Source organism: Saccopteryx bilineata, chromosome 6 (assembly GCF_036850765.1).
Source record: "Saccopteryx bilineata isolate mSacBil1 chromosome 6, mSacBil1_pri_phased_curated, whole genome shotgun sequence".
Lineage (NCBI taxonomy): Eukaryota > Metazoa > Chordata > Mammalia > Chiroptera > Emballonuridae > Saccopteryx > Saccopteryx bilineata.
Genome location: NC_089495.1, coordinates 29572296 through 29583140, shown reverse-complemented (window position 1 = coordinate 29583140; position 10845 = coordinate 29572296). Strand labels below are relative to the sequence as shown.

The 10845-nt window shown below is 51.8% G+C and overlaps 1 protein-coding gene across 1 annotated transcript; it reads left to right on the top strand.

Annotated features, from left to right (window-relative positions):
• Positions 1–8940: 8940 nt before the first annotated feature.
• Positions 8941–10845, top strand: ADRB3 (adrenoceptor beta 3). The gene is given in 5 exon segments (XM_066236055.1): positions 8941–9835; positions 9944–10124; positions 10341–10410; positions 10412–10430; positions 10817–10845. Coding segments are annotated over 5 exon segments (1194 nt in total).

Sequence of the window (10845 nt, the reverse complement as noted above, 5' to 3'; positions counted from 1 at the left end):
CTCCAGAGAGGGCTCTTCGTGGTCCAGTTAGGCTGGTGAAGCTGTGGGAAAGCTACCCTGGGAGGTGGTGATAGTGATTGAGGGTCCCAGGGGCAAGTCAATTGGGGAAAAAGAGTGTCGTCCAAGGAAGTCTGTGGATGAGTAGCTAGCCTTGGGAATGAGAAACCTTTTCAGTAGGTAGGTATTACCTTTGGTCAACTTCAAAATGAGAAGTGAGAACCAAATATGAGTATAAAGCCTACAAGTTTGAATGTAACTGGGAATGAATAAACAAAGGGAAAGCATCCAGGACTGAGGCTTAGAATGGTGAGTAAATGCCAGTGGGTCCCTTTTCCGAAGTGCCTGGCATATTAAATAAGGCAGGCCAGGCAGCTTAAAGAGGCCACACCAATCTGGCATCTCTACATGTTTGTATATGACAGTCCTAACATCTGGGAGGCCATGTTTTCTTTTTCTTTCTTTTTTTTTTTTTTTTTTTACAGAGACAGAGAGTCAGAGAGAGGGATGGATAAGGACAGACAGACAGGGACAGAGAGATGAGAAGCATAAATCATTAGTTTTTTGTTGTGTGTTGCAACACCTTAGTTGTTCATTGATTGCTTTCTCATATGTGCCTTGACTGCGGGCCTTCAGCAGACCGAGTACGTTTTGCTCGAGCCAGCGACCTTGGGTCCAAGCTGGTGAGCTTTTGCTCAAACCAGATGAGCCCATGCTCAAGCTGGCGACCTCAGGGTCTCGAACCTGGGTCCTCTGCATCCCAGTCCGACACTCTATCCACTGCGCCACCGCCTGGTCAGGCATGGCCATGTTTTCATTTCTACGCCTTTCCAAGTCCTGATCATTTCTCAGCACTCTACTTCAATTCCCATCTTTGTGAAGTTTTTTTTTCTGATTACCCTGATCTGGAATTGATTTCTTCTTCCTCAGAACTTGGCTATCACTGCTGCTCACTTCCTTCTTCCTGCCTGTGCTATTTGGCAGTGATTTTCCTGTGTTGAAGCCTTGCCTTCTAGAGTGGAATCTGTTTGAAGGTAGTGGTCATACCTGATGCCTCTTGGTATCTCCCAGCACCTGGGCCCGCACATGTGTGCAGTGAGTGCTGACTGATGAATGAGCGATAGATGGATAGGGCCAGCTGGCTGTCCTCTTTCAGAAAAAGGACTCTTTTGGGGAGTTTCCTTGGGATGAATGATGATGAACATGGAGAATTGGTTAGCCAGTGACTTGTTCCCTTTGAACAAAGGGGACTAGCTTTGGGGCTTAATTTTGGCTGCTCTGCCTTTTGTGTTTTATTTTTATTTTATTTTATTTTAGCAAAAGAGAGTGAGACAGGGAGAGGGACAGATAGAAACAGTCAGACAGGAAGGGAGAGAGAGGAGAAGCATCAATTCTTCATTGCAGTGCTTTAGTTCATTGATTGCTTTCTCATATGTGCCTTGACTGGGGACACCAGCTGAGCCAGTGACCCCTTGCTCAAGCCAGCAACCTTGGGCTTCAAGCCAATGACCTTTGAACTCAAGCCAGCAACCATAGCATCATGTTTAGGATTCCACGCTCAAGCCAGCAACCTCATGCTCAAGCTGGTGAACCCGTGCTCAAGCTGGAGACCTTGGGGTTACACACCTGGGTCCTCTACGTCCCAGGTCGACGCTCTATCCACTGCACCACTGCCTGGTCAGGCTGCCTTTTATGCTTTAAAAGGACCTTGCCACAACAGACCTGGGAAGTTCTGTGCCAGCAGCACCACTACTGAGAGCTGAGTGGGGAGAGGTGCAGCCAAGCATGCTGGCCTCTGACCTGATTCTGCTCTGCAGTTTTTTGCCACCAGGTGGTTTGGCATTTCATTCCCAGCTCCACACATGAAGCGTACCCAAATGGGGCACGAACGGGGCTTTGGTGTGGGGTGCGGGCTTGCATTTCTGAGTGGGATGGACTTGGGCTGGATGCACATGTCTACGCATATGAATGTGATGACTCTCTTAGCGGAAGGGGTGTACATCTGCATATGTGAGTTTCTTTGACTGTGTGGATGCATCTCTGAGTTTGTATGACTGACGGTGGGGAGTTCTAATCTGCACCTTTGTGTGTTGTGTGGGTGTTACACTTGTGCCCATCAGTGTGTGTGCCTGTGTCTGAGAGTGTTCCCATCTGTGTTTCTGCCTTGCTGGGTGTGGATGACTGTCCAAAGCAGCTCTCCAGCTGGTTCCTAAGAACAATGGCTCCTTCTTGTACCCAGACTCTAACCTTGACCACATGAAACAGATTCCAATTGGTTCGTTGTCTCCTCCTCCTTCTTGACATGGGGACGAAGGCATAGAGGAGGCCTGTGCTGCTCCTCGCCAGGGCTCTTTTTCTTCATAATGCCATTTCTTCCCTCTTCTTGCTACTCTGTGGTCCTGTTAGGACCTGGGAGCCAAAAGACCCCTGGGCCTTGAGTGTCCATTGCATACTTTGGAATATCTATATATTTTTTAATTAAGTAAGAGCAGGGAGGCAGAGAGACAGACTCCCCATGTACCCCTACCGGGATCCACCTTCTAAGCCCCCTATGGGATGTTGTTTTGTTGTGCCTCAACCGAACTACTTTTAGCACCTGAGGTAGAGGCCCAGAGCCATGGAGCCATCCTCATCACCAGGGGCCAACTCATTGGAGCCAATCGAGCCATGGCTGTGGGAGAGTGCAGAGAGAGAGAGAGAGAAAGAGAGAAAGAGGTAGGGGGAGGGGTGGGAAAGCAGATGGTCACCTCTCCTGTGTGCCCTGACCAGGAATTGAACCTGGGACATTCACATGCCTGGCTGATGTTCTACCATTGAGTCAACTGGCCTGGGCCAGGAATATTTTAATGGAATCTATTGATAGATACCAAAAAGGGAAGAGACCTATTTATTTATTTACTTATTTATCTTTTTTTTTTTTTTACAGAGACAGAGAGAGAGTCAGAGTGAGGGATAGACAGGGACAGACAGACAGGAACAGAGAGATGAGAAGCATCAATCATTAGTTTTTCGTTGCGCATTGCGACACCTTAGTTGTTCATTGATTGCTTTCTTATATGTGCCTTGACCATGGGCCTTCAGTGGACCGAGTAACCCCTTGCTTGAGCCAGCGACCTTGGGTCCAAGCTGGTGAATTTTTGCTCAAACCAGATGAGCCCGCGCTCAAGCTGGCAACCTTGGGGTCTCGAACCTGGGTCTTCCGCATCCCAGTCCGACGCTCTATCCACTGCACCACCGCCTGGTCAGGCTATCTATTTCTTTATTAAAGGGAAGTTTATTAGAAATTCAAGTCTGCCTTTCACTCCCCTCCCCCACCCTGCCACCACCAAGAAAGAGCTGACAGTCAAATACTGTCTACATTCTTTACCCCCTTGCTTTCCTGCTCCCACCCTTTTTAGGACCTTACTTTCAGCTTGCAGATAAACTGTGCCTGTCAACAAAGCCATCCTTCCTGCTCTGGGGGAGCCCAGCGGCACCCTGACTCGCCACACTCTTTCACCGGTTCTTCTTCTACAGCCTCCTTCACTCCCAGGTTAACCCTCTCATCTCCTCCGGACGCGAAGGAGTTCGGTGTCCCTGCTTCTCCAGCTCACTATGCTGCACTCCCGACCCCTCTCCAGCACAGAAGGGAGAACGCCTGCCAGTTATGGAGAACATTTCAGGCTGAAGACCCGGGAGCACTGGCTTCTCTTCCCAGCTTCATCACCCCCTCTTCTTTGGGACCCTGAACCATCTCCTCACCAAATGTTCATAGCAAGATTTATAAAAAAGACCGGACAGGATCATCCCAGCTTCCTGCTGCTGCCAATATCTTGCAGAGCATCTGTGAACCAACATTTTCACAGGAGCCCAGGACTGCTGGGGACAAGCTTAGGCATGAGAGAGGCAGGATGAGTGATCCAGGATTGGAAAGACAGGGTTAAATTGCCATGATCTTACTAGTATTGGGAAAGGGCCTGTCTGAATGCACATGGGGGCAGAGGGTTGGATAAAAAGTACAGCAGGCTCTCCTCAAGGATGGGACATACCTTGGTGTCCCAAGAAATGCCCTTCCTTGCTTCTTTTCTCATCTCCATCATGGGACAAAGCTGCCCTACCCAGTGTGGATGCCCAAAGCTGCCAACCACAGCACTGGCAAGAGTGTTGGGGGAACAAAAGTGAAACCTATCCTCTCTATGAGGCTGGGAGTCCCCTATCCAGGGGCAGGGGCTGGGTCCTAGTCACCTCTCCATCAGCATGTCTAATGTGGGGACTGGCCCATGGAAAAGTGTGCCCAGCGGTGACTGAGAGGCCGGCACTCCAACAACAAGGTCCTTCTGCTTTGGTTGAATGGTGGGCCTGAGGATGTCTCCTCCTCCTCCTATTTCCCATTTATCATGAAAGGGGAGGGCAGTCCTCTCCTGATTAGAAGCAAATGCTTTGTCTCCTCTTGAGATTAAAAAAAAAAAGACACCAAGTGGCATTTTTTCCATCATGACTCTTCAAACACAGGAAACTCTTCCCTTTTCCCTTGCCACAACCTCTCCACTGGCATCTGGACTTTGACCACCCCTTGTTTCCTGATGAGCTTTTGACCATCCAAAAGGGTTTGCAGGGTCTGCCTTCTTTCCTTTTTCCGGCCATGAAAGCTCCTCACTCTTGTCTTAACTGGAAGGGTCTAATCATATGAGGCATTGGTTCACCCATTGGAGGAGAAACCATCCTCATTGTTTTGCACTCTTTCTTGCCAAGTGCCAGTCATTCTTTTCTCAGCACCTGCTTCCCGGGGGAAGATGGGGGTTGATGGGAGAGAGGTGTGTTCAGTATGAGTACCTTCTCTCTTTGAGCCAGACAGGCCCCAGGCTTGCACGAGCTCTCCCTCCAGGGAAGAGTGGGGTAAGAGTCTGCAACTCCCAGCCACATGGTGGATCTGCCCTCTTCCTCGCTGCCTCCTTCTGCCAATCAAAGAAAGGGCCTGCAAGGGAACCAGCCACAGCAGCATTCACAGGGCCTCGGAGGGTGATGAGAGAAGCTTATATGCAGGTTGGTAGGCACCCTCTCCAGCTCTCTCCCTCTGCCATGGGTTTGAACCCTCCTCCAAGGCACCCTCTGAGAGAGAGGATGCCTTAGGGAACCCCAAGAAAGTCTTGTCTCATCTGCAGGTAGGATTGTGTGACGTTTCCCAATGGCCAGGAAGCAGCTCCAATAAGCAAGGATTTTGATGATTATTCAAAAAGGCCAGAACAAAAACTCCACAGAGGTCTATGGAGAAGAGAGACAGATAAATGGAGAGCAGGGAGGGGGACTTCCAGTCAGTTTTTGCTGCCCTCCAAGACAGAGGAGAAGGTTATGAATTGTAGACTATCACACCTCTAACACATGTCATCTGGGATGAGGGACAAGGCTGCAGTCACCGAAGTTTCTTGCCGCCTGAGTTTCTCTTTCCTACCCTGCTACATAAGCACACACAAATGCGCGCACATACGTGCAGTCAGTTGGGAAGCACTTAGGGCCAGCCACTAGCTACAACCTCCCCTGCTTTCAGAACTTCTGCCCATCAGGAGGTCGCTGCCTCCTCTGCTTCTGCTGACCACATATTTTAAGCCACAGATCATCACACAACTGCCCCGATATAACAGGATACCTTATATCTTTGGGGATCCCCAAAAATAAACAGCCTCAAGGCCTGAACTCAGTACATTCAAAAGCCCTCATTCGCTGCCTGCTTCCAAGGGCACCAAAGGTCATCTGGGGGCCCAGGACCAGGGTAAAGCTCTCTCCGGGCAACATATGCTTCTGACCAGAGTTGGATGACCCCTACAGACCAGGCCACACTATATCCCTGGGGCCAGTCATTAGGATGACTTCCCAAAGCAGCAGGTCACTGGCTTCGAAACCCTGGCTGGCCATCAAAAATGATGGCAAGACTGTAAATTGGAATTTCACTTAGGCAGGGTAATTTGGCAATATTTTTTAAAATTTGCAGAAGTAGAAAGATACCTTATGATATAGTGATTATATAGTACATGTGAACACATTATTAACTGCAACATCCATTATCTATTAGTAGAGATTGAGAGTAAATTAGATGTCCATTTATAGCCAACTGGTTTCATGGATTATGGTATATCCATACAGTGGAGTACTAAAAGTGGGAAGCTTTTTGTATTGGTATTAAAGGGTCACAGATATAGATTGTTAAGTTATAATAAGCAAGATGCAGCACCATGGGTATATTTTACTACTATTATTGTGGGGGAAAAAAGGACAACTTACCTATTCAAAAACTTAAATTAATAAACACACTAAAGTGGCAAAGGGAGGAGCCTTTGCCCTGTCAGCCGCGTTAGCTGGGGGAAGGCCAGGCTGAGAATTCCAAAGAATGTCCTGTCACCCCTGCCCCCAGCGCAGGAGGAAGTGTGCCAGGTGCCCAGCACTGCTCTGCTGGCTCATGAAAGCCTCCACGAGCTCAGCCTGGAATCCCTCTTCCCACGGTCCGCTATGGTCAACGGCCTAACCAGTCCCCAAACTCAGGCATACTCGCGTGACTAGGTAAATCCTGCTTTCTTTCTTTCTTTCTTTCTTTCTTTCTTTCTTTCTTTCTTCCTTCCTTTCTTTCTTTTTCTTTCTTTTTTTTATTTTTTATTTTTTTTTACAGGGACAGAGAGAGAATCAGAGAGAGAGGGATAGATAGGGACAGACAGACAGAAACGGAGAGAGATGAGAAGCATCAATCAGTTTTTTGTTGCGACACCTTAGTTGTTCATTGATTGCTTTCTCATATGTGCCTTGACCGTGGGCCTTCAGCAGACCAAGTAACCCCTTGCTCAAGCCAGCAACCTTGGGTCCAAGCTGGTGAGCTTTGCTCAAACCAGATGAGCCCACGCCCAAGCTGGCGACCTCGGGATCTCAAACCTGGGTCCTCTGCATCCCAGTTCGACACTCTATCCATTGCGCCATTGCCTCGTCAGGCTCTTTTTTCTTAATGTAAACATTTTTACACACTTCTCCAGAATAACAAGACCCCCTCCTAAAGCAATGACACCCTTTAAGGTTGCTTGACTTCCTGGCACCCCACTTCCTTCCCTCCCCAATCCTGATGTCCTGGAAAAGAATTGCTGAATGGCATGTATTTGCTTCAGAGATTTCTCTTAAGAATCATATGACTCCCCTTTGAGACAACTGGCAACACTCTGGGGTGTTACAAAATGAGCTTGGGAGTGACCCCCTTGATGATCAACGGGAGGCCACAGCCAAGACTCAGGCCAAGCAGGGCCTGCACTACTCAGGCCTGAGCGGGGCAGGGGCTGGGCCTCTCCGTCTCCACCCACGAGGCATTTCCATGGAGCCCAAGGTCTGCGTGGGAGACTGCATGGGCATAAAAGGCACTTGCTTGGCAGCCGCTGACTAGCCCTGCTCATGGGTGAGTTGCTGGGTCCCTGGGAGATGGAACTGGTGCTTTTTCCTCAGGGATAATTTTAGGTCTTCACTTCCCCTCCGATCTTTCAAACTCCCAACCCCTGGCCCAGAGTCCCAGAGGGGCTGCTGAGACCAGTGACTAGACAGTGTCCTTTTGAAATATAGAGCTGTTCAAAAGAGACAGGCTAGGGCATGGCCCTGGAGGCATTTTCCATGAAAAATGTCCCCCTTCTGTCTCATTGTTTCAGGGGAGGAAGAAAGACAGCTCAAGGATCAGGTTCTGGTGGGACTTAATAAAAAGTACCATATCTTCCTGCCCCTGAACTTGAACCTAGGAGCTTATTCTCCAGCCTTGCATCCACACACCCAATGTCAGAGGAGCTGGCATAGAGATGGGAATCGCTTGGCTGTTGGGACCAAGCGATTGTACGTCTGGGTGAGGGTGGGGGAGGGGAAGCAGGCTCTGGGCATCTCCAGGTGAAGGGAACTTCTGATGAGACTACCAGAGACTTGAGAGGCATTGAGATACCAAGCCTCTGATTTCACGCACCCGGGGATGCAATATGTGAATTCCTCAGGGCAATGTCTTCTAACTTTTAAAAGTTCATGAATAAATCTTCAAGAGTGAACACTTTTCCATTGGGAGGGTGGTGATGGAAGATCTGTGGATAGTTGAGGGTGATGTGGACAAGCCTCAACCTCAAACCTTTCATTTGTTTTTAACATGTCTTTACAACAGAAGAATTTAAAGAGAAAGGGCCCATCTAGAAAATTTCACGGTGGAGAGGTGTGTGGGAGGGGCAATATATAATGGGGAAGATGGAGAAATCAAAACTCTCAGCATCCCAGGCTCCATGAGTCCAAATCGAATTCAAATGAGTGGGCAAGGGTAAAGACTCCTGAAAAGTGGCACATTTCCCCAGTAGCTGGGGGGGGGGGGGGGAGGAGCAGGGAGCTGGAGAGGCAGGGAGGTTAAGTGAAATAGAAGGGAAAGGGGACAAATCTCTTTGGAATGACCTCTTGGGAGAAGAGGGGCTACTGGCTGCCCTCTATTACTTACGATGTCTTAGACGAGGGCAGGGCTCCGGCGGGTGGAAAGGGTTACCCTTTCCTCTGACACGGTAAGCGGGAAGGCCAGGAAGCCAGTGCCGGCTGTGCTGAGTGTGAGGAACTGGCCACGGCAGGAGTGCGCACTTAGTTGCGGAGAAGTCAGAGCCTCCGTACGCCAGATTTGGCCAAAGGAAAAGTAGGACATCCATCTCGCTTCCCTCCCTACCCTCCAATTCTCCTCCTGACGCCGAGCGTTGAGACTATTCGCCGCTGTCCCTTTAAGGACCGCCACTCCCCCCCTCCAACCCCTAAGCGGTGGCACTAAGTGTGGGGTGGGGTGGGGTGGGGGGAGGCTAAACCTTCTTTCCCGGTCAACTAGGGAAGATGGCCCAGGCCGGGGAGATCTCTCCCACGCCCCGCTGCCGCCCCCTCCCCTGAGCCGGGTGAGCTGGGAGCCCCCTTCCCTCTCCCTCCCACCGCTTGCAAGACGTGGGAATGGCTCCGCGGCCTGACGGGAACAGTTCTCTGGCCTTGTGGTCAGATGCCCCGACCCTGGCGCCCAATACTGCCAACCCGAGTGGGCTACCAGGGGTGCCGTGGGTAGTGGCCTTGGCAGGGGCGCTGTTGGCGCTGGCGGTGCTGGCCATCGTGGGAGGCAACCTGCTGGTAATCGTGGCCATCGCCCGGACGCCGAGACTCCAGACCATGACCAACGTGTTCGTGACTTCTCTGGCCGCAGCCGACCTAGTGGTGGGACTCCTGGTAGTGCCACCGGGGGCCACCTTGGCGCTGACTGGTCACTGGCCCCTGGGCGCCACTGGTTGTGAGCTGTGGACCTCGGTGGATGTGCTATGCGTGACCGCCAGCATCGAAACCCTGTGCGCCCTGGCGGTGGACCGATACTTGGCCGTGACCACCCCGCTGCGCTACGGCGCGCTGGTCACCAAACGCCGCGCCCGGGCAGCGGTGGTCTTCGTGTGGGTCGTGTCCGCCGCGGTGTCCTTTGCGCCCATCATGAGCAAATGGTGGCGCGTGGGAGCCGATGCCGAGGCGCAGCGTTGCCACTCCAACCCGCACTGTTGCGCCTTCGCCTCCAACATGCCCTACGCGCTGCTTTCCTCTTTCGTCTCCTTCTACCTTCCGCTGCTCGTGATGCTTTTCGTCTACGCGCGAGTTTTCGTCGTGGCTACGCGCCAGCTGCGCTTGCTGAGTCGGGAGCTGGGCCGCTTCCCGCCAGAGGAGTCTCCGCCGGCTCTGTCTCGTCCTCGGTCCCCAGCGCCCGCGGGGCCTTGCGCTACGCCCGCAGCGGAGCCCTCCTGCGATCGCCGGCCAGCGCGCCTCCTGCCTCTCCGGGAACACCGGGCGCTGCGCACTTTGGGTCTCATCATGGGTACCTTCACTCTTTGCTGGTTGCCCTTCTTTGTGGCTAACGTGGTGCGCGCCCTCGGGGGCCCCTCTCTGGTTCCCAATTCTACTTTCCTCGCCCTTAACTGGCTAGGCTATGCCAACTCTGCCTTCAACCCGCTCATCTACTGCCGCAGTCCTGACTTTCGCAGCGCCTTCCGCCGCCTGCTGTGCCGCTGCGGACCCGAGGAGCACCTCGCCGCCGGCTCCCCTTCCCGCACCCATGCGGCCCTCACCAGCCCGGCGGAGTCCAGGCAGTGCCCACCACTCGACGGGTAGGTAATCGAGGCGAAGGAGCCGGCAGTTCGGGCTTAGGAAGCATTCGGTGTCTTCTCTGGTCAACTTTTTTTGAGTCTGGGGTTCGGTAGGAGAAGGTGGGGCTGGGGAATGTCTCTATATTGAAAGAAGGGAGGACATGGATTAGGGACCCAAAATGGAAACCAGGGTCCATTTATCCCCTGCACCCGACCCAACCGGCCCCAGAATTAAAGCAAAGAAGATGGACGGGTTGTTCTTCATCCCAGCGCCCGGTGTGCGCTCCAGGAAAGAGCTGCTTTGCCTTGAGGCCTCTTGCCTGCCTGGTCAGCTCAAGTTTTGGGTTTCTAGCTCAGTTCTATGCCCTCCGGATTTCTTGCCACCACTTGGGCTGGCGTTGGCTTGCAGAGACCTTCCAAGTCTTTGGCCTCAGTTCTGGTTTCTTTGAAAGGTTTGATAGGTATGAGGGTGAGACTCCACCTAAGGTATAAAGGACAGAGGGGCCCAAGCAACCAGTGAGGGGAGTTCTTCCAGCTGGTGGAAACGGGGCAGGGTTGGAGTGCGGGGAGGTCTGTGACTGGGTTGGTCACGGATGATTTTATATAATTATGTGTTTTCCAGGGCCCTTGACTTCCACCCCTTCCTGCTAGTTCCCCTATCCTCACCTTGTGGGCCCCCCACCCCAAGATTTGTTATCTTCATTTTTTTCTAGGGCTTCCTGGGGAATTTCTTAGGCCTTGA